Source organism: Gymnoscopelus microlampas, assembly GCF_963454915.1.
Source record: "Gymnoscopelus microlampas genome assembly, chromosome: 10".
In the NCBI taxonomy this organism is placed as follows: Eukaryota; Metazoa; Chordata; class Actinopteri; order Myctophiformes; family Myctophidae; genus Gymnoscopelus; species Gymnoscopelus microlampas.
This window is the reverse complement of record NC_139947.1, coordinates 55,967,324-55,992,887: the sequence shown is the minus strand read 5'-3', so window position 1 is coordinate 55,992,887 and position 25,564 is coordinate 55,967,324. Positions and strand designations below refer to the sequence as shown.

At 40.4% G+C, this 25,564-nt stretch overlaps 1 protein-coding gene across 1 annotated transcript in view; it reads left to right on the top strand.

Annotated features, from left to right (window-relative positions):
* Positions 1 to 387: 387 nt before the first annotated feature.
* The window catches only part of LOC311052940 (microphthalmia-associated transcription factor-like), a 35,785-nt gene continuing 10,608 nt past the window's right edge, over positions 388 to 25,564 (top strand). Inside the window, exons 1-3 of the mRNA XM_084068259.1 lie at positions 388 to 407; positions 627 to 758; positions 19,063 to 19,333. Coding sequence (XP_083924385.1) covers positions 640 to 758; positions 19,063 to 19,333 — 390 coding nt within the window. The 5' untranslated portion in view covers positions 388 to 407; positions 627 to 639. The remainder of the gene's footprint in view (positions 408 to 626; positions 759 to 19,062; positions 19,334 to 25,564) is intronic.

Sequence of the window (25,564 nt, the reverse complement as noted above, 5' to 3'; positions counted from 1 at the left end):
AAATGGGGGTCCGTAGCCTAATGTATGTCAAACTGGGGGTCCTTGAAATTAAAATGGTTGAGAATCACTGCTAGAGCCATAAAAAAAATCTTCTCTTATAAGGGGTCCCTGGCATATCTTTTCAAATGGGGGTCCGCGGGCTAATAAGTGTCAATTTGGGGGTCCTTGGCATGAAAAAGATTGAGAACCACTGCCTTACATAGTATATCGTACGTAGTATATCGTACGTAGCAACAAACGAATTGTAATGCAAAGGAATCAGCTGCAGCCAGCGGCCAATCAGAAAGCTGCTGACATTGACAGATCCGCGTGGCATCGCGGCTGTTGTAGTTCTTCCCGTGGCATCGTGGGAGATGTAGTTCTACCGTCGCCTCGGTTCCGTTCACAGCGACACGTTCCGCCTCGCGGTAAAAACTACAGACTCTCTGTGCGTCGTTTTGTTGCGTTTTCTGCTGAAACGGTCTGTCTGTCTGTCTGTCTGTCTGTCTGTCTGTCTGTCTGTCTGTCTGTCTGCCTGCCTCCTCCATAGAGGCTGGCACCGTCCCGCTCGGTTCTCTCTGTGTTTAGTAACATATTTCTATAGATTATAGTAACATATTTCTATAGATTATAACATTTCTCCTCAGGTTGGATCAGCTGATGTTTGTCAGCATGCAGCCTGAGTCTGGAATAGTTCCTGACTTCATCTCTGTTGGAGAAGAAGAAGAGTTTGAAGAAGAACCGAAAACCTACTATGAGCTGAAGAGTCAACCTCTAAGGTAATAATATAAATATATATATATACATAAATATATACATATAAAACCTACTATGAGCTGAAGAGTCAACCTCTAAGGTAATAATATATATAAATATATACATATACATATACATATAAAACCTACTATGAGCTGAAGAGTCAACCTCTAAGGTAATAATATATATAAATATATACATATACATATACATATAAAACCTACTATGAGCTGAAGAGTCAACCTCTAAGGTAATAATATATATAAATATATACATATACATATACATATAAAACCTACTATGAGCTGAAGAGTCAACCTCTAAGGTAATAATATATATAAATATATACATATAAATATACATATAAAACCTACTATGAGCTGAAGAGTCAACCTCTAAGGTAATAATATATATAAATATATACATATACATATACATATAAAACCTACTATGAGCTGAAGAGTCAACCTCTAAGGTAATAATATATATAAATATATACATATACATATACATATAAAACCTACTATGAGCTGAAGAGTCAACCTCTAAGGTAATAATATATATAAATATATACATATACATATACATATAAAACCTACTATGAGCTGAAGAGTCAACCTCTAAGGTAATAATATATATAAATATATACATATACATATACATATAAAACCTACTATGAGCTGAAGAGTCAACCTCTAAGGTAATAATATATATAAATATATACATATAAATATACATATAAAACCTACTATGAGCTGAAGAGTCAACCTCTGAGGTAATAATATATATAAATATATACATACATATACATATATATATATATATATATATACATATAAAACCTACTATGAGCTGAAGAGTCAACCTCTGAGGTAATAATATATATATACATATATATATACTCATATAAAACCTACTATGAGCTGAAGAGTCAACCTCTGAGGTAATAATATATATAAATATATACATACATATACACATATATATATATATATATATATATATATATACATATAAAACCTACTATGAGCTGAAGAGTCAACCTCTAAGGTAATAATATATATATAAATATACATATATATATATACAAATATATATACATATAAAACCTACTATGAGCTGAAGAGTCAACCTCTAAGGTAATAATATATATAAATATATATATATATATATATAAATATATATATATATATATATATATATATATATATATATATATATATATATATATATATATATATATATATATATATATATATATATACATATATATATATATATATATATATATATATATACATTAATATATGTGTGTGTGTGTGTGTGTGTGTGTGTGTGTGTGTGTGTGTGTGTGTGTGTGTGTGTGTGTGTGTGTGTGTGTATACACACACACACACACACACACACACACACACACACACACACACACACACACACAGACAGTTATTTATTCATTCATACATTATGATATAGTTATTTATTTAGCAGGGATGGATGGTGTGTTGGATGGTGTGTTGGATGTGATGGATGGTGTGTGTCTATACCTGATACAACAACGTCACTCAAAAAGCGTGTTATTAATGCTTTATTATTCATATTATTACTACTGTCCATATATATAGATGTTATTAATGGTTTATTATTAATAGTATTACAGCTGTACAAACAGCAGAGCTGAACTTCTCTCTCTCTCTCTGTCTCTCTCTCTCTCTCTCTCTCTGTCTCTCTCTCTGTCTCTCTCTCTCTCTCTCTCTCTCTCTCTCTCTCTCTCTCTCTCTCTCTCTCTCTCTCTCTCTCTCTCTCTCTCTCTCTCTCTCTCTCTCTCTCTCTCTCTCTCTCTCTCTCTCTCTCTCTCTCTCTCTCTCTCTCTCTCTCTCTCTCTCTCTCTCTCTCTCTCTCTCTCTCTCTCTCTCTCTCTCTCTCTCTCTCGGCCTGTTGAGTGAGTTATGTAACAGTAAACAGGGTTGGGTGTTGTCTTGTCTAAGTTGTCTTGTCAACAGAAACCATCTTCAAATATTAGCCTTGCAGGACAAAGTACTTTATTATATTAAATGTGTTTTTAAACACATATTGTACACACACGTATTAATAATTACACTGCTCACAATTACAATAACATGTAAATACTATAACAGCTAGTTGTCATAATAAACCATAAACAACATAATTAGGGTTGAGCTTTAGATAATGGACCTGTCACATTAGACTGATGTTAGGTTCATTGTTTACCTGCCATCCTATAGTTTATATAGTTTAGACCTTGTTTACTGTACGTCTCTCTGGATAAAGAGTCTGATAAATGATACATGATAATAATAATAACTAGAAAATGTGCTCCTCGGAGCACAAGTCTCCGCCAGCAAATATTGATTAATCCTGTCTAAGCTATTTATATTACATATTGTGATGACACCAGTGTGTCTACATAATGTATTGCTCCGCCATTTCTCAGCCATTTGGTGATTATTCCTGTCTTACCTCACTTTGAAAGAGACCAAGACTCTTTCAAAGTGACACATCTATTTATAGGCCGCTGATACGTCATGCGTCTCACTAGCCAATCAGAGCACACTCTTTCAACGTATTGTCACGTGTCACGTGAGGCTTGACCAATGTTAGCTTGGCCGAGGGGGGGGGGACGGAAAGTGAAAACATAGTTAAATAACAATAATAAAGTCCAATAGATTTACTGGGTTATGAATGGTTACAACTATTAGCCTTTATTGACCAAAGTGATAGTGAAAGTATTTAAGTGTGTGTGTGTGTGTGTGTGTGTGTGTGTGTGTGTGTGTGTGTCTGTGTGTGATGAAGTATAGTACAGTATCATTTGAAAAATACTTTGTCCTGGTTCCTCACAAGATAAATGGTTGTTTTATGGTTGAAAACAGATTCTTAGAGATACGTCTACAATTAGAACAATATTCATGTTGTGGTTTAAGGTCAGGGTTAGGTTTAGGGTCAGGGTTGGCAACAACATACACCCTCACCCAGGTGACCCAGCCGGGGTTGATCAAGGCCCGACTTACGTCCCAGTAGCTACTGTACCCGCGGTCAGTCCTCTGAGGAAAAGACAGACTTACGTCCCAGTAGCTACTGTACCCACGGTCAGTCCTCTGAGGGAAAGACAGACTTACGTCCCAGTAGCTACTGTACCCACGGTCAGTCCACTGAGGGAAAGACAGACTTATGTCCCACTAGCTACTGTACCCACGGTCAGTCCTCTGAGGGAAAGACAGACTTATGTCCCAGTAGCTACTGTACCCACGGTCAGTCCTCTGAGGGAAAGACAGACTTACGTCCCAGTAGCTACTGACCCACGGTCAGTCCTCTGAGGAAAGACAGACTTATGTCCCAGTAGCTACTGACCCACGGTCAGTCCTCTGAGGAAAGACAGACTTACGTCCCAGTAGCTACTGACCCACGGTCAGTCCTCTGAGGAAAGACAGACTTATGTCCCAGTAGCTACTGTACCCACTCAGTCCGCTTCTCCAGAACTACTCTGCCAGGGCTGAGGGAGAGGAGAGGCTCTGGCACGTGGAGGGACTAGGCTCTGTGGATGGCCTCCTGGCCGGGCTCCTCCTTCGTCTCACCAGGTCCAGGACCTGAGCGTTGCACCACACTCCCCCCGTTCCAAACATTTCATTTTGGTGTGATGGTTTCATGGGCCGTGGTGGTACTTTAGGCTCCACTTGCGGCTTGCTTGAAAGGCCCTCCTTAAAGGCCTCACCGTGGGTTTGTTGGGCTTCTTCCTCACGGAAGACGCAGGCTGGGGCGTTAACCCATACTGCTCCTGGGTGCCGTCTACGTTTACATCTACTGTCAAATGTCTCTCCGGTGGTCGAAACAGTAGAAACAGTTCAAACTAGAAGATGTGCTCCTCGGAGCACAGGTCTCCGCCAGTACTGTTCCTGATTAATCCTATCTTAAGTGTTACTTGATTAATCCTGTCTTAAGTGTTACTCCACCATTTCTCAGCCATTTCGTGATTACTCCTGTCTTACCTCACTTTGAAAGAGTCTAAGACTCTTTCAAAGTGACACATCTATTTATAGGCCGCTGATACGTCATGCGTCTCACTAGCCAATCAGAGCACACTCTTTCAACGTATTGTCACGTGTCACGTGAGGCTTGACCAATGTTAGCTTGGCCGAGGGGGGGGGGGGGGGGGGGGCGGAAAGTGAAAACATAGTCTCCTGGCAGAGACAATAAATAAAACATAAATCAAAAATCACACCCAGTGTGAAGTGGGCGGTGTGTGGTCATCACAACATGACTCACTTAAAAAAAAGGATAAATGACTTTTAAAAAATAAATAAAGTCCATACTGCTATTCATAGGGCTGCACATGTGTCATGTGTTTCGCTAACCAATCACAGTCCTGAATTTGCAAAGTCAGCCAATCACATTACAGTTAGTGGTGATGACACTAGCTGTAATGTGATTGGCTGACTTTGCAAAAGTATCGATTTGCATTAACAATGGAAGGGTTAGGGGTATACAATGCGTTGTAGACTATTGGCCAATCACGGTGCAGGATTGGTCAGTGTCCAAAACTCACTTTTAGGGGGCGGCTACACCGCCCCAAAAATACATGCTGTACATTCTGATAGCATTATGTAGCAGCAGGTACGTAATTCTATTCTACCTCTATGTTATCTATATACATAATGTGTGTATATATACATATACATACACATCTATATAATACATGTCATTATACTGTCATTATATATATGTGTATATATATTATATATACTGTCACTATACTGCAGGCAAACTAAAGTATTTTATCAATCAGAGTGCATTGAGGACTCTATCTCTATCGCCTCATTCAATGTCATTTCACCTCATGGTTCACTAACACCTCAATGTCACTAAACTGCAGACCTCTAAAAACTATTTATAATGGAGTCATTTATCAGACACTCTTTATCCAGAGTGGCTTACTATGAGCAAGAGAGACAGTGTAGAGTCTCAGTAAACTAATAATAAAACAATAATCTGTATATTGAAACTAAACATACCAGGTCAACAATGAACCTATAGCATCTATCTAAATACTCAATACTCAACAATGAACCTAGCATCTATCTAAATACTCAATACTCAGAGTATCAATGGGTCTGGTCTTTAAGATACTAGAGTATCAATGGTCTGGTCTTTAAGATACTAGAGGATCAATGGGTCTGGTCTTTAAGATACTAGAGGATCAATGGTCTGGTCTTTAAGATACTAGAGGATCAATGGTCTGGTCTTTAAGATACTAGAGGATCAATGGGTCTGGTCTTTAAGATACTAAAGGATCAATGGTCTGGTCTTTAAGATACTAGAGGATCTAGCCAGAAGATCCTCGTTGTAAAAACACATTGAACTGTATGCTGCCACCAGAATGCCAAAAGACATTAAAGATGTCGACTCCCTACATAAACTCTAAACTAACTTAAAATAGTTCCTCCAGAGAAGGAGAGAGAGGAGAGAGAGAGAGAGAGAGAGAGAGAGAGAGAGAGAGAGAGAGAGAGAGAGAGAGAGAGAGAGAAGGAGAGGGAGAGAGAGTAGGCGGGAGAGTGGGAGGGAGGGACAGACAGACAGACAGTGTGTCAATCTATTCTTTCCTCTCTAGATCTTGTCATTTCCCTGCTTGTCCTTGCCCCCCCACCCCCCCCTCTTCACGGCCCCCTTTAACCTAATTCCTAAATTCTTAGTCTAATGTGGTTGGTTAGTAAATGTCATTACATTGTTACATTGTTACATTGTTACACATGTATATGAGCTCAATGCTATTTCTGTTGCTGCGTTCACACACTTCCTTAAAGACATGTTTAATGTCATACAGACCCTCTTAAAGACATGTTTAGTGTCATACAGACCCTCTTAAAGTCATGTTTAATGTCATATAGACCCTCTTAAAGACATGTTTAATGTCATACAGACCCTCTTAAAGACATGTTTAATGTCATACAGACCCTCTTAAAGACATGTTTAATGTCATACAGACCCTCTTAAAGAAATGTTTAATGTCGGCTATGAGCTTGTATATCTGCTATTTTTGAATAGCCAAAGTATAAAAGGTTAAAGTGGTTAAAATTAGTGTGATACTATTTTAACAAATTTTGCTGGGGACCCCCTGGAACCCCCCTAAGGACCCCTGGGGGTCCCCGGACCCCACTTTGAGAACCAATGCAGTAGACCAATGGTTCTCAAAGTGGGGTACGGGGACCCCCAGGGGTACTTGAGGCGGTTCCAGGGGGTCCCCAGCTAAATGATGGATAGGAACCAAATGGACTCTTATGGTTCTGTAACTCTGAGAGTTAAAATAACATTGATCTTATAATATAAATTCGGGTCCCAGAGGTATAAATGCCATTAAATGGAGGTCCGTAGCCTAAAACATGTCAAACTGGGGGTCCTTGACATTAAAATGGTTGAGAATCACTGCTAGAAAGCCGTATAAACCTTCTCTTATGGGGGTCCGCGGGCTAATAAGTGTCAATTTGGGGGTCTTTGACATGAAAAAGTTTGAGAACCACTGCAGTAGACCATGTAGAGTTTCCATTCATTCATAGAAGTATGGTATAGTAAATCTGGTGATTATGTAATCATATCATGTTTATGATTATCTGTCCTCTGTGTGTTTACTTACACTCCGTCACCACAGCGTCACTGTGGAAAATAGCAGATCTACAAGCTCACAACGCGACCCGCTGTGAGCTTGTAGATCTGCTATTTTTTGTATGAATGAATAAAGGCTTTACTTCCTCATCGCGTCACATGAGGATGATGTGAGATATTCATAGAAACAAACATGATGACTAGAGACATTGTACTGCTTTATGATGGAGCAGATTATTACTTATATTACATATCATCATAATATTACTTATATTACATATCATAATATGACTTATATTACATATCATCATAATATGACTTATATTACATATCATCATAATATGACTTATATTACATATCATCATGATATGACTTATATTACATATCATCATAATATTACTGATATTACATATCATCATAATATTACTTATATTACATATCATCATAATATTACTGATATTACATATCATCATAATATTACTTATATTACATATATCATCATAGTGTTACACCACAACATTGGGATACCCAATGTGTACCTGTCAAAACACTTCAAAAACGATACTTCATAAATGAAGTCCACAATCACAACACAAGAGGCAGCTCCACTGATCATGTTCAACCCAGATTTGGCACAAACAAGGGCATGAACTCTTTATTCGTGCTATGCAACAAAAATGTGGAATGCCCTGCCTAAAGGAGTAAAGGAGTGTAAAACCCTACTCACTTTCAAACCGCCCTAAAAAACACCTTCAGGAGGCTGCAATTCCAAACTGGCCCCTGTCAAAGTCTTAACCTCATTCTAATCAATGATGGACAAAACAATCTCCACGTTAATGGTGAAAAACCTCCTAACTCCACTTGAGCTGTATTTGGATAAAGTGATGATAATACTAGAAAAAGTGCTCCTCGGAGCACAGGTCTCCGCCAGGTCAGGTAGGTTATTGTGGCTACCTGGTGGCGCTATAATAGGCCAATGTGAAAAGGGTGCCATTTCTTCCTCGGGCTAGTGGGAATGTGCGAGCATGCATGATTTGAGGCATTTTGTTGCAAAAATGTGTTTTGGTAAATTAGACCTGCTGGTGGCGCTATAACAGGCCAGTGTGAAAAGGGTGGCATTTCTTCCGGCCTAGTGGGAATGTGCGTGCAAGTTTTCACGGAAATCGCACGCTGTGTGCATGATTTCAGACATTTTGTTCAAAACGGACCAATCCTGCAAGCTTTGGAAGCCAACCTTAGCCAATCTGGATGGAATATGAAATATCGGACAGATCCGTCTTGATTACATGACTATAGAGATACTGTGTACCGATTTGCGTGATGTTTGGATAAATTCTGTACGAGTAAATTGGTTTTGCACAAATCGGCCTCCTGGTGGCGCTATAACAGGCCCATGTGAACAATTTGGGGCAGAGGTTCTGAATTGGCATCCAGGGAGTGTGTGTGCACAGTTTCGCAGCGACCGGGCCAACGGTGCCAGAGATTAGCTGGTAACACACGGACAGGACAGGACACACGGACGGACGGACAGGGGGTAAAACATACTCTCTCGCCATGCCTTTCGGCCTGGCGGAGACAATAATGTATTTAATATAATAATACTATAATATTATGGCCCAAGAAACCATCATGCCAGAAGGAAATGTTTGGAGCGGGGGAGTCTGGTGCAACGCTCAGGTCCTGGACCTGGTGAGACGAAGGAGGAGCTGTGGATGGCCTCCAGAGTCGGGTCTGGAGGCCATCCACAGAGCCTAGTCCCTCCACGTGCCAGAGCCTCCCCTCTCCCCCGGTCCCGGCAGAGTAGTTCCGGAGAGGACTGACCGTGGGTAGCTACTGGGACGTAAGTCGGGGCTTGATCAACCCCGGCTGGGTCACCTGGGCGATTGTGTATGTTGTTGCGAGACCTGAAACACCCGATGACCCCAGGCTACAACACTGATGATACGTCCCAGGCTACAACACTGATGATACGTCCCAGGCTACAACACTGATGATACGTCCCAGGCTACAACACTGATGATACGTCCCAGGCTACAACACTGATGATACGTCCCAGGCTACAACACTGATGATACGTCCCAGGCTACAACACTGATGATACGTCCCAGGCTACAACACTGATGATACGACCCAGGCTACAACACTGATGATACGACCCAGGCTACAACACTGATGATACGACCCAGGCTACAACACTGATGATACGTCCCAGGCTACAACACTGATGATACGTCCCAGGCTACAACACTGATGATACGTCCCAGGCTACAACACTGATGATACGTCCCAGGCTACAACACTGATGATACGTCCCAGGCTACAACACTGATGATACGTCCCAGGCTACAACACTGATGATACGTCCCAGACTACAACACTGATGATACGTCCCAGGCTACAACACTGATGATACGTCCCAGGCTACAACACTGATGATACGTCCCAGGCTACAACACTGATGATACGTCCCAGGCTACAACACTGATGATACGACCCAGGCTACAACACTGATGATACGTCCCAGGCTACAACACTGATGATACGTCCCAGGCTACAACACTGATGATACGACCCAGGCTACAACACTGATGATACGACCCAGGCTACAACACTGATGATACGACCCAGGCTACAACACTGATGATACGTCCCAGGCTACAACACTGATGATACGTCCCACGTGCATCCATGTGATGTTTTCTTTATTATATTTGGGTGAAGTGATGATAATATGAGGACACATTCAAGTATCTGACAATGTATAAAGTCACCATACCAACTTTGATGAGGCAGTATTGTGTTGTTTTAAAAAGCCCGGAAGAACCCCATACGTCAGGTGCCAGTACTGCTCTCGGTTCGGCTACAATGGGAAAACACGGCCACAGGCTGACTAAATAAGCCATTTAAACGATTGTTTCGCCCCGTTCTAAAAAGTTAGGGTTCCGGAAAATCCTCAAACATCTGTAGAATTAGGGGACTACCTTTAGTTTTTGGATACAATGTGGCGAAAAAGGTAATCCACGGACCCTTTGCCAGCGTTCCACCGATTCCGGTAGCCAGCCCAGTGGAACTTCATCTCGGAGCTGTATAGCGGAGGGAGAGGTTTGTAATGGCGCTACACTTTACCCAAATACACCATTAACCCATTTTGGGCGGGAACCCCCATAGATATATATAAAGGCTAGATGGCTCAAGGGGGCGTCGCAAGCGCAGCTCAACCGCGGCCATCTTGGGACGGTCATTCATAACATTATGTCTATGGTGCATGTACTTTGAAATAACCATAGCGTGCTCAATTTTCATCCGATTTTCAAACGGTTTGGTGTTTTGTAAACACCAAAGATGTAGTTATGATACCGCATAGTCATAATTATAATCATGTTTAAAAAAATAATAATAATAAGTATGCGGTATCATAACTACATCTTTGGTGTTTACAAAACACCAAACCGTTTGAAAATCGGATGAAAATTGAGCACGCTATGGTTATTTCAAAGTATATGCACCATAGACATAATGTTATGAATGACCGTCGCAAGATGGCCGCCATGTGGCAGCGTCGTACTCCATTGGCCAGCAGTGCGGGTGAGTCATCTAGTGTTTATATATATATCTATGGGAACCCCTATTTGTAACTGTTGTGATTTCGGTTGACCAACATATGGTCACTAAGAGTCTCCATCTATAAGGGTGGTGGTGAGTGAAGGTTTCTGTTGAGTCGCACGCGCGGGGAACCAGTTGACACCAGGCGGTATCACACGACAAGCTCTCAAGTTTAACACACATAGATAATATATACAGTATTGTACAGTGGACACATGACGTGACCAGAAGATATGGAACAAGGACAAGAACAGAATGGAAACAGAACATACATCTTGTATCATTCACAGACGTCAGTTTCTCTGATAAAGTACTTGATGGTCATCGTATCAAAGATATCAATATGCTTACGTAGATGACCGTGTGTGTGCTGGGTCAATGCTTACGTAGATGACCGTGTGTGTGCTGGGTCAAACGTAGATGACCGTGTGTGTGCTGGGTCAAGCAGATGAAGTCATAAAGCATGACAGTAACTATACCTTTCAAGACGGGAACCCCTTTTGGGGTTCCTGTTGCTATGTACAGTATATAGCAACATACCTTTTTTTTTGTATTTTTTGTACATATTTGAGTTTTTTAGAAAACACTTTATGTTTTTAGAATGGGCCTCAGGCCTAAAGAGGATAAAGTGGAGTTAGGAGGTTAGAACTAAGTCAATGCAGAGAGACAGTGTAGTGTCTCAATAAACTAGGTTCACAGGTAAACCATGAACCTAGCATCAGTCTAAACAATATAATACGTAAATATCATTTTAATCTTTACATAAGACCGTATGGTGGTCATAACTAGGTCAATAAGATAGAGTCTGAAGAGGTGAGTCTTCAGATTACGGCAGAAACATTGGGAGTGAATCTGCAGTTCTGACTGTAATGGGGAGTTATATATATATATAGTATATAGAGGTGAGACAGCATGGATATAGAAGTGAGACAGGATGAATATAGAGGTGAGACAGCTTGTCTCTTATGCAGTGTAAATGAGATGGATAAATATAGCAGAAGTGTTATCACACAGTGTTGCCAAGTCTGCTTATTATAAGCGACATTGGGCTTGTTTTCTTCTGTAAAGTTGCTTGTAAATATTGGTGATTGTGGGTTGAGGGTTTGAGTCCTTGTTTCTAAAGTATAGGTGATTATTTGTGTCTTGCTTGCTTCCTAAATGTTGGTTAAACCAGTAGTTATCAATGTTTGTGTCAGGGACACTCTCAGGGACCCCCCATACCAGATCTTTGGAATTAAAATGTTTCAAAAATATTCCAAATATATATATTGAAAAAAGAGAAATCAAGACTTTTTGAAAAAAGCAGATCTACAAGCTTTTGCATTGAACATTGTAACTTATAAATAATAGTGTCAGTGTTGATATGCTACCAACTACTATCCCCTGGATGCCAAAGCCGAACCTCTGCCCCACATCTTTCACATAGGCCTGTTATAGCGCCACCAGGAGGCCGCTTTTTGCAAAACACATTTTTTGACATTACTCCTACAGATTGTATCCAAACGTCATGCAAATCGTTACACAGTATCTCTATAGTCATTAAACCAAACAGGTCTTTCACATTTTTCATATTCCATCCTGATTGGCTAAAAATGGCTTCCAAAGTTTGCAGGCGTGCTCCATTTTGAACAAAATGCCTCAAATCATGATCATGACATTTTTCACATACATTCCTACTATGCTGAGGAAGTAATGCCCCTTGAATATTTTCAAATCAGCCTCATGGTGGCGCTATAACAGGCCGATTTGTGTTACCGATCTGTGTAAAAAAGGAAAAGGGAAAAGCCTTTTATAGCGCCACCAGGAGGCCGACTTATGTAAAACATAACATAATATGACTCTTTCCCATGTTATCAAATGTTCACGCAAATCGGTGCACATGATCTCTATAGTCATGTGATCAAGGCGGATCTGTTTGATGTGTCATGTTCCATCCTGATTGGCTAAGAAGTCTAAAGTTTGCTAGCCTGGGATCCAGCCTGCTTCGCTACGTTCGGCGGACTTTTTTTTCTCTCTTCGCTTATCGGTCTGGAATGCCTCCTATCTCCAAGGGAGGCGGGACATGGCATACGGCTGGAATCGTGCCGTGGCTTCTGATTGGTCTGTGGTGCGGGGCGGGACAAAAAAAACGGTGTGATCGTTGTGATTCGTCATTCGTTTGAACAACATCCAATCAGCAACGACGTTGCCTAACGTAACATATGTAATTCCTGTGTAGTTCTGCAAAACGAGTCAATAGGAGGCATTCCAGACTGAGAAGCGAAGAGAGAAAAAAAAGTCCGCCGAACGTAGCGAAGCAGGCTGGATCCCAGGCTAAAAGTTTGCAGTAGTGGCTTGTTTTAAACACAATGCCACAAATCATGAACGCAGCGTCCGATTGGGTCAAACTTTGCATGCACATTCACACTATGCTGAGGAGCAAATGCCAGTTGTCAGTGTATTTATTCATCATAGCTGAGTTTTTATTTAGTTTAGGTCAGTGAATAAAGGTAGTCGACCAACATCTTTCGTCATAGTTTTGGTCGACAAAATGAACACTGAACAGCACGTTTGTAACATTAGTTAATGAATAAACATGACCTTATCACTCCATCAACTATAATCATCTGCCCAGTGATTATTCTATTGTAAATTACTTTTTACATTCAATCAATGTGAAACATTAATATTATGTCTTTTCAGTGAATCAATGTGAAACATTAATATTATGTCTTTTCAGTGAATCAATGTGAAACATTAATATTATGTTTTTATCAGTGAATCAATGTGAAACATTAATATTATGTCTTTTCAGTGAATCAATGTGAAACATTAATATTATGTATTTATCAGTGAATCAATGTGAAACATTAATATTATGTTTTTTATCAGTGAATCAATGTGAAACATTAATATTATGTATTTATCAGTGAATCTATGTGAAACATTAATATTATGTCTTTATCAGTGAATCAATGTGAAACATTAATATTATGTATTTATCAGTGAATCTATGTGAAACATTAATATTATGTCTTTATCAGTGAATCAATGTGAAACATTAATATTATGTTTTTTCAGTGAATCAATGTGAAACATTAATATTATGTTTTTTATCAGTGAATCAATGTGAAACATTAATATTATGTTTTTTCAGTGAATCAATGTGAAACATTAATATTATGTTTTTTATCAGTGAATCAATGTGAAACATTAATATTATGTTTTTTCAGTGAATCAATGTGAAACATTAATATTATGTATTTATCAGTGAATCAATGTGAAACATTAATATTATGTATTTATCAGTGAATCAATGTGAAACATTAATACTATGTTTTTTTTTTGTATCCAGACAATAAATATACAAAGTAAAATTCTATACTTCTATCTATGCCATTTAACATTGTAGTGCAGAAATACCACGGCACGCCTTGTGAGATTGTAGATTTGCGGCTATTGTTGGTGTTTTAAAAAATATGATTTGATCAAAATTGATATATTTTTTAAAAATCAATTAAATTGATTAGTTTGACAAACTGTTTCTGTGAGTCATGCATGTAAACAACAGTGTGTGTGTGTGTGTGTGTGTGTGTGTGTGTGTGTGTGTGTGTGTGTGTGTGTGTGTGTGTGTGTGTGTGTGTGTGTGTGTGTGTGTGTGTGAGCGTGCGTGCGTGCGTGCGTGCGTTAAAACCACATAGCCTACATTCACATATATTTATAGCTCTCTCCTTGCAACAACTCTGTTGTTGAAGGTTAGCTTCTCTCATGGTTTTTTGATTTAAAGTGAATATTAATAATTTGTGCTACAAATAAAAGGAATACTTCTTGTTGCAACATGTATAAATGAAACAACAATGGTTCAGAATCTTAACTGATTATGAGCAGTTTATTTAACACATTCACTGCCAGGTACTGTATGCATCTGCTTTTTTTTTAGCTGCTGCCAGGGTTTTTTCAATTCAACAGAATATTTATCTCCAGTATGAACGATCCCCTGATGGTTGCTAATCACTGAGGGTTATCTCCAGTATGAACGATCCTTTGATAGTTGCTAATCACTGAGGGTTATCTCCAGTATGAACGATCCCTGATGGTTGCTAATCACTGAGGGTTATCTCCAGTATGAACGATCCTTTGATAGTTGCTAATCACTGAGGGTTATCTCCAGTATGAACGATCCCCTGATGGTTGCTAATCACTGAGGGTTATCTCCAGTATGAACGATCCTTTGATAGTTGCTAATCACTGAGGGTTATCTCCAGTATGAACGATCCCTGATGGTTGCTAATCACTGAGGGTTATCTCCAGTATGAACGATCCTTTGATAGTTGCTAATCACTGAGGGTTATCTCCAGTATGAACGATCCCCTGATGGTTGCTAATCACTGAGGGTTATCTCCAGTATGAACGATCCCCTGATGGTTGCTAATCACTGAGGGTTATCTCCAGTATGAACGATCCCCTGATGGTTGCTAATCACTGAGGGTTATCTCCAGTATGAACGATCCTTTGATAGTTGCTAATCACTGAGGGTTATCTCCAGTATGAACGATCCCCTGATGGTTGCTAATCACTGAGGGTTATCTCCAGTATGAACGATCCCCTGATGGTTGCTAATCACTGAGGGTTATCTCCAGTATGAACGATCCTTTGATAGTTGCTAATCACTGAGGGTTATCTCCAGTATGAACGATCCCTGATGGTTGCTAATCACTGAGGGTTATCTCCAGTATGAACGATCCCTGATGGTTGCTAATCACTGAGGGTTATCTCCAGTGGATCCCCTGATGGTTGTTAATCACTGAGGGTTATCTCCAATATGATGGATCCCCTGATGGTTGCTAATCACTGAGGGTTATCTCCAGTATGATGGATCCCCTGATGTTTGCTAATCACGGAGGAAATCACTGCTTCAGTGAAAAATGTCATTGTGACCTCCCGTTCTCTTGTTATACCCAGTTGAAAATAGCATGTTTCGCCAAAAATACATAAAATACACAAAATAACTATTCTGTCCCTATCGGTTCACAACTCGCACAGCGCTGATGGGTGCAGTACGTTAGTCCGACAGCGCATTCCTCCGACAGCGCAGCGCTCCGACGTTTCCAATACTAAACCCGAACCAAACCCGCACCCTAACCCTAACCGCACGCGGATGGCACATAGTCGGAGAAAAGGTCTGTCGGATTAACGCATGCCTCCCGGCGCTGATTCGACTAGCAGAGCATCGGCCGGTCAGCGCGGGCACTCGCGCCTCCTCGGCCTCAAGCTCTGCTGTGTCGGCGCGCCTCCGTCATGGACAATAACTATTATCACGTGTGCGTGTGAACGCGTGTTCAGCGTTCCCCTAGCGTAGCTTCCTGGTTGCTATGTGGGGGGGAACAACAAAAGACAGGTCCGCGTCGCATCAAAGCCCCGCCTCGCCCCGAAGCTATGCCTAAAAACGAGCGCTCTGTCTTCAATCTCCCTGGTTCTCCAATTTCTCTGTGACATATACACGTATACACATACTGTATGCTACATGTAGTGTTTGGATCCATAAGCAGGGGAACTCTATCTCTCTCTCTCTCGTAAAGTAAGATATTAGCCAGACCACTAGACCACATGAAAAGATCCTTTGTCAAAACTTTATACTGTGTGCGTGTGCGTGTGTGTGTGTGTGTGTGCGCGCGTGCGTGCGTGTGCGCGCGTGCATGTGTGCGTGAGAGGAAACAGCCACAGATTGTTACATTCTGTGTGAGTTCTGCGTTGTCCTTTTTGCTCACATTATTGTCATTAAACCGTCCATAATAATTACAATCATAATAATAGTAATAATAACTAGACTAAATTCAGGGCAATTGCAAAGTGTGGTTGCGCCGACGCCAGTCGCGGGCTGCGGCCGCCGGGACTCGAGGAATACGCTGGGATGAATACCGTCGGAGGCTGCGCCAATTACATTGTCACGTCTCTCATGAAATCGCTTGCGTTTCATATTGAGAGGATCGATCCACCCCGAAATAATGTTTTTACGTCAAACGGTTACATTTTGCGCATTTGTGGCGCCCCCTATGGATCAAAGTGGAAATGCTTTTGGGGATCCGTTGAGTAAACCACCCTTGACATGTGATTCAAATTTGGGATTGACTGGAGGTTTCGTTTGTGATTTTTGGCCTTGTTTGTAAAACGGGCCCCTCCCGCTAACTTTGGAAGCCATTTAAGGACGAACCGTAAGGACTATCAAAATTCTGCTTGGAGATGTTTATCGCATGGGTCCAGAGATAATGTGTACCGATTTGTGTGAAATTTGGACAACATATGTGGGAGGAGGAGCTAAAAGTGTGTTTTGAAGAAAATTCAAAATGGCGGAAAATGTATCCTGACGCAAATGGGCGTGACCTATATGGGGAGCTGCGTCATGACCAAAGGAATCTAGGGGGAAAAATATTTTTATTTTACGACCTACGGTTCAAGAGTTATAAGCCAAAACGTAAAGTGGGTTGTTATAGCGCCACCATGAAGCCGATTGGTGTAATCTTTTCTTAAATAATTTCACACTAAATTATGAACCTCCCCTCCAAATATGGTCTAGCTCTATGGTCTAGCTCTTACGGTTTCTGAGAAAAAAAATTGAATGCACTAATAAATCAATATCAATAAAACTATGCAACCAATCTCTTAGCAAAGTACAAGCGGTCTATTCCCGGTGAAGCCGGTCATTATGACATATGGCACGAAATTAGGAAAAATAAACTGTGGGAGGAGTAGCGAATATGAAAAAAGTTTATCTACCGGAATAATAAAGTCGGTAGAGTACAATAGTCTGGTTGCCCATTCGGGCAACCACACTAAATACGACTTTACAAAATACAGAAAATGAACATACAGCAAACTAAACTAAAGAAAACAACCTAGAACCTTAAGAAACTGGCAAACAGGCGACACCCTTAAACAAGGACCACATCTTGTTGCTCCAAGTCTAACTGATCTCCCCATACCTGGAACATGGCTGCCTTTTAACCAGGAGGGATAAACCAAGCACCATGAAAGTAATTTGTACCCATTATCTCAAACAAGGCAAACCAAGGCCCATGAGTTCATCTACAATTACATAAATGCTTCTTAAACATTTAGTCAATGAATGAATACACTTAAATACATATTTCAGGCACAAAACACATACAAGCAAAATGCTAAACAACATTAACAAACACCCCTCCTCCTCTACAGTATTTGGTACCCTCCAATCTACAGAGTGCCAGCACTGTAGAGGAGAAACAGGTGAGATGACAGCCAGGGACGTGCACAGATAGACTCTAGGTGGTGCTAGAGCACCTGCCCTTTGCCCTCTTGACCAGAAGTGCCCTTTTGAAAAAAAGAAAAGAACGTGTTTTTTTTTCAGTTTACAGCAGGGGTCTTCAACAGGGAGTCCGGGACCCCTGGGGGGTCCTCAGAGTTACTACAGGGGGTCCGTCAAATCTTTATGTGATAGGATTTTTCTTTTTACCATAACCACTCGAAACCTAGCATCCCTTTTCTGAGGAGAACTTTAGCCAAAAATAGCAGATCTACAAGCTCACAACGCCTCGCGCTGCGAGGCGTTGTGAGCTTGTAGATCTGCTATTTTTGGCAAAGAGGTATAGGTGTAGAGGCGCCGCGCAAGGTGCCCCTTTTTTTTTTACTTGAGCGCCTGCCCCTCAAAATGTCTGTGCACGCCACTGCACCACCACCATGAACTACCCCAGATTCAATAAACAGAAACTTCAAACATTAAAATCATTGGGAAATACACTGTTAAGAACATTGTCCAACGTTAGTCAAATGGAAGCCATTGTGTAGTTAGGTGTGTGTACATTGTGTAGTTAGGTGTGTGTACATTGTGTAGTTAGGTGTGTGTACATTGTGTAGTTAGGTGTGTGTACATTGTGTAGTTAGGTGTGTGTACATTGTGTAGTTAGGTGTGTGTACATCGTGTAGTTAGGTGTGTGTTTGTGTATAGGGCACAGGCTGCCCCGTGACAATAATAATGATAATTATAATTATAATAATTATAATAATAATCCATAATCTTTTATAATCAATATTAAATCAATGAGTTTGATTTAAATGCCACACCCCCGTTGACCTCATGACCTCTGTCTCCGCCCCCCCCAGCAGTCCGTCCTCAGACCAGCATGGCTCCTCCCCCTCCGCCAACAAGCCCCGCCCCTCCTCGCTGAGCTCATCATCATCATCAGTGATGACATCATCATCGCGCGTCCTGCTGCGTCAGCAGCTGATGCGAGAGCAGCTAGTGGAGCAGGAGCGCCGCCACGCCCACTACCCCCCCGGCCACGCCCCCGTCCAGACGCCCGCCATTAACGTGACGCTGCCGCACGGCGCCACACTGCCCCCTGCTGCCCAGGTGCCCCTGGAGGTCCTAAAGGTAATTACACTTAAAGAGAGAGAGAGAAAGACAGACCTGGTTATTATGTTTCAAACAATAATATCTAGAGTTGGGGCCCCTTCGTGGCCCTCACAGTCAGCCTGGCATGCTGTGGCTGTAGAAGTGTAGGGCCGTGTAAAAGCCTTTTCTTTGTGAAGGGTTTATGATTAAAGGACTAAACAAACAAAGGACTAATTAAATATCTCTGTTCCGTCACCTTTAGGACATTTTACTTCACCATTACTCGTCGCTAAAATAATTGCGATGAACCAATGAATTATGAACAAAAATACTTTTCTGTTTGGCCTTTTAGGCTTCTTAACAAAAGCACAGATATGACAAATAACGTACATCATTTAAGTACTTTATACACATGAATAGTGGAAATAGCCGATCTACAAGCTCAGTCTGTGTGTGATCATGCCTAAAGCAGTATCCAGCTTATTATTATTAATATTATTATTATTAATAATAATAATAATATGCCCAAAGCAGTATCCAGCTTATTATTATTATTATTATTATTATTATTACCCATATTAATAATAATAATAATAATATGCCGTATACATACAAGGTTTTTCCACTCAGACAGACAGCAGAATGCTGACCTTGTTTTAGGGATAAATAACGTGGCTCATGTTTTGGTATTTTATGTGTTTTAAGGATACATGTTTTGGTATTTTATGTGTTTTAAGGATACATGTTTTGGTATTGTATGTGTTTTAAGGATACATGTTTTGGTATTTTGGCCTCAGGGATGCTGGTAAACGGAGCTCAGAGAGACACAGAGAATCCTGTTATTTTCTCGTTTATTTGAGCCTGAATGAATGAGGAATTCCTAGGAATTCAACCGAAGCCAATGGATGGATCCTCATTAAAATGTCATTCTGTGTCCACTGTTAAAGATACTTACGTCACTTTCTTTTTCACAAAAAAAACATACAACAATTCAAAGCTAAAAGCGTCGCACCGCGACACGTTTTGAGCTTGTAGATCTGCTATTTTTGATACAAATACATTGGACATAAAAAAGACAATATAATTTTAATACTAGCCATTAAACTACTAATATAGGCAATTAAAGCGGGTCATGTTTGAATGTTTGGAATTGTAACTGAAATCAATAATATATCAGTATTCTGGTATTAACCTGCGGGCCTCATTAAGTGAAGGTGGGCGCATGTGGCCCCCGGGCCGCCAGTTGCCCATGTATGTGTTAGAGCAGATATCAGACTGTTAAGATGTCAGACTGTTCAGATGTCAGACTGTTCAGATGTCAGACTGTTCAGATGTTAGACTGTTCAGATGTCAGACTGTTCAGATGTCAGACTGTTCAGATGTCAGACTGTTCACATGTCAGACTGTTCAGATGTTAGACTGTTCAGATGTCAGACTGTTCAGATGTTAGACTGTTAAGATGTCAGACTGTTCACATGTCAGACTGTTCACATGTCAGACTGTTCAGATGTTAGACTGTTCAGATGTCAGACTGTTCAGATGTCAGACTGTTCAGATGTCAGACTGTTCAGATGTCAGACTGTTCAGATGTCAGACTGTTCAGATGAACTGTTCAGATGTCAGACTGTTCAGATGTCAGACTGTTCAGATGTTAGACTGTTCAGATGTTAGACTGTTCAGATGTCAGACTGTTCAGATGTCAGACTGTTCAGATGTCAGACTGTTCAGATGTCAGACTGTTCAGATGTCAGACTGTTCAGAACAGATGTCAGACTGTTCAGATGTCAGACTGTTCAGAACAGATGTCAGACTGTTCAGATGTCAGACTGTTCAGATGTCAGACTGTTCAGAACAGATGTCAGACTGTTCAGATGTCAGACTGTTCAGATGTCAGACTGTTCAGATGTCAGACTGTTCAGAACAGATGTCAGACTGTTCAGATGTCAGACTGTTCAGATGTCAGACTGTTCAGAGCAGATGTCAGACTGTTCAGATGTCAGACTGTTCAGATGTCAGACTGTTCAGATGTCAGACTGTTCAGAACAGATGTCAGACTGTTCAGATGTCAGACTGTTCAGATGTCAGACTGTTCAGATGAACTGTTCAGATGAACTGTTCAGATGAACTGTTCAGATGTCAGACTGTTCAGATGTCAGACTGTTCAGATGTCAGACTGTTCAGATGTCAGACTGTTCAGATGTCAGACTGTTCAGATGTCAGATGAGTCTCTGGCCTCATCTGACATCTGAAGAGTTCATCTGAAGTTTGTGACCTTTTTTTTATTTTTTTATTTTCCACTCAATCAGCTCCTTGAGCTTATTCTGCAGGAGGAAAACATGAATGAATGAAGCTCCACAATCTTTTTATTGGATTCCTTTCCTTGTTTAGCGCATGATGCTACGTTACAAATACCACGATACAAAGATACAAATTCATGATACAAAGTAGCAGACATTGTTAATCCTTCAAAAGTGACAGGGCTGTGCTTTGAGACAAAGTCTGCTTTTATCTGGGTTTTCTGGCACAAAATAACAGTTTGCTAAACAGAAGAGGCAAGAAAAAGCTGCAAACAATGGACAGTAACTAAATTTACTCAAGTACTGTATCTAAGTACAGTTTTACAATTTATAATTTTATATACACATATATATATATATATATATATATTTATATATATATATATATATATATATATATATTATAACTTACAGTAAACAAGGTAAACACATACGTAGAATACAGAGACAGTGTAGTGTCTCAGTAAACTATAGGATCATAGAATACAGAGACAGTGTAGTGTCTCAGTAAACTATAGGATCATAGAATACAGAGAGACAGTGTAGTGTCTCAGTAAACTATAGGATCATAGAATACAGAGAGACAGTGTAGTGTCTCAGTAAACTAGGATCACAGGTAAATAATGAATCTAACATCAGTCTAAACCAGTGTTGATTTCGTCAACTAAAACTATGACGAAAAATGTTGGTGGACTACCTTTTTTCACTGACTAAGACTAAATATATTGACAGTTTCGTCAACAAATAAAAACTAGACTAAAGTGTTAGTGAGGACTAGTGGATCCAGTAGAACGTGTTGCTCTCTGAAAATAGCAGATCTACAAGCTCACAACGTGTCAAGGTTAGGTCAAGTGCTATTGGCTGAGGATTCTGAAGAGGTGAGTCTTCAGATTACAGCAGAACATTGGGAATGAATCTGCAGTTCTAACTGCGATGGGGAGTTTGTTCCACAGTTTGGGAGCCAGAAGGGAGAAGAGTCTATGACGTGTGAAGCGTTATCCGGGGTATTTTAGAGAAGAGATAAGAGTCTAGGATGTGTGGAGCGTTGTCCAGGGTGTTTTAGAGAAGAGAGAAGAGTCTAGGACGTGTGGAGCGCTGTCCAGAGTGTTTTAGAGAAGAGAGAAGAGTCTAGGATGTGTGGGGCGTTGTCCAGGGTGTTTTAGAGAAGAGAGAAGAGTCTAGGACGTGTGGAGCGTTGTCCAGGGTGTTTTAGAGAAGAGAGAAGAGTCTAGGATGTGTGGGGCGTTGTCCAGGGTGTTTTAGAGAAGAGTCTAGGATGTGTGGAGCGTTGTCCAGGGTGTTTTAGAGAAGAGAGAAGAGTCTAGGATGTGTGGAGCGTTGTCCAGGGTGTTTTAGAGAAGAGAGAAGAGTCTAGGATGTGTGGAGCGTTGTCCAGGGTGTTTTAGAGAAGAGAGAAGAGTCTAGGACGTGTGGAGCGTTGTCCAGAGTGTTTTAGAGAAGAGAGAAGAGACTAGGACGTGTAAAGTGTTGTCCAGGGTGTTTTAGAGAAGAGTGAAGAGTCTAGGACGTGTGGAGCGTTGTCCAGGGTGTTTTAGAGAAGAGAGAAGAGTCTAGGCCGTGTGGAGCGTTGTCCAGGGTGTTTTAGAGAAGAGAGAAGAGTCTAGGACGTGTGGAGCGTTGTCCAGGGTGTTTTAGAGAAGAGAGAAGAGTCTAGGACGTGTGGAGCGTTGTCCAGAGTGTTTTAGAGAAGAGAGAAGAGTCTAGGACGTGTGGAGCGTTGTCCAGGGTGTTTTAGAGAAGAGAGAAGAGTCTAGGACGTGTAAAGCGTTGTCCAGGGTGTTTTAGAGAAGAGAGAAGAGTCTAGGACGAAGGGGGGGAGGAGAAGGGGGGAACTTTTGTCTGGTTGGAGCCCAGGCGTGCTGCAGCATTCTGGATAGTTTTACTGAAGTAAAAGTACTTCTTTCCAGCACTTGTTGAGTGTGTCATGAGTTAAGACAGGAACTGGTCCAGAACCTCCAGAGGCTTAACGTGGGGATGAGAAACGTCTAAACGGCCCAAAGCCACAGTGTGTCAGGATATAATGACGGCCGGGCGGGAGAGAAAGAATCTGATTGTTGGATCTACGTTGTGTGACGTGCAGCGACGTGCCTTAAAGACATGGCTTTAGATTTGACATAAAACAACACAGTGTTGTGAAAAGACTGCCTGTGTTTGAGCCTGACATGCAGAACTAATTGATGTTTCTCACCAACACACACACACACACACACACACACACACACACACACACACACACACACACACACACACACACACACACACACACACACACACACACACACACACACACACACACACACACACACACACACACACACACACACACACACACAGGCCTTTATAAGTAGGTCTCCTTGAATCAGTACTTCAGTTCTTATTATCACCAGCGAGGATTAAACTGAATTAAAGGTTTTAACGTCCAGCTCTTCCATCGGCCTCCAGGAACGTTTATAAAGATGCTTGAAATGCTCGGCTATCATCCTTATCAGGTATGTGTCCAGTGGTGGAAAGTAACTAAGTACATTTACTTAAGTACTGTACTTAAGTACAATTTTGAGGTATTTGTACTTTACTTGAGTATTTCCAATACTTTTACTTCTACTCCACTACATATCAGAGGCAAATATTGTACTTTTACTCCACTACAATTATTTGAAAACTTTAGTTACTAGTTACTTTTCAGATATAAACTATGATATAATTAAACATACATTAACCACTTTAGCCCTATTTCATACATAGGCTATTTGAAAATAGCCGATCTACAAGCTCACAACGCGTCGCATCGCGACGTGTTGTGAGCTTGTAGATCTGCTATTTTGCTGAAACTGAAATGTTTTAGTTTTAGTCGAATAAATATCATAAGATTTAAGTCAACTAAATCTACAGCTGATTAATAGTCGCCAAAAATGTATTTCGGGGGTGCCGTGATGCTGTCGTAATGCCTGATTTATACTTAGCTTTTTGCTGAAAATAGCTGATCTACAAGCTCACAACGTGTCTGCGATGCGTTGTGAGCTTGTACTGTAGATCTGCTATTTTCTGAGCTTGACACTCACACACAACAAAGCATGGACACATCATAAAGCACATGTAAGTCTTTTTATTTTGAACAAGGTAAAATATGATTTAGACAGTATACTGAGGATGTATTGTACACTGGTTTTACCATATTTTATTTACTGCTTGGAAGTGTGGGGCAATACATATGAGAGTAATATCATTCCTTTGGTTATGTTACAAAAAAGAGCTTTAAGAATTATTTACAAAGAGGATTTCAGAGCACATGCTAACAGACTTTTTATTTGATCAGGTTTGTTGAAAATAATAGATTTAATTGACCTACGAACATTATTAGTTGTGTACAGACAGAGCGGAAAACAGAGGGTTGTTTGTGTTGAGCTCAGAGGAGGAGGATCACAGAAGAAGAGATGATTTTAAACATCTGTTTGCATGGACGACATTAAAACAAACGTGTATCTCTGTTACATATCTCTGTTACATATCTCTGTTACAGGTATTAAGTTATGGAATGCGCAAAGCAAGGAGTTGAAGAGTTGTATAACATTGTTTCAGTTTAAGAAATGGTTCAAAAGGGGGAAAATTATAAAGTATGAATTGGAAGGTTCATTTTAATTTTAATTTTCCATGTTTTATTCATGGTTGTCTTAGTTTGGTAAAATTTTCATTTTTTTCTTATTTGTGTTTAATGTTCTCGTGCTTTCGTTCTTTGTTCTCTCATTTTCTCCTTTAAGTTTTCACCTTTTTTATTTTCTGATGAATCATGGTGATGTATTATAATGTACTCATTATGTTAATATATGTTAATTTATTCACAGGTCCAGACCCAGCTCCAGAACCCCACTAAGTATCACATTCAACAGTCTATTATAATGTACTCATTATGTTAATATATGTTAATTTATTCACAGGTCCAGACCCAGCTCCAGAA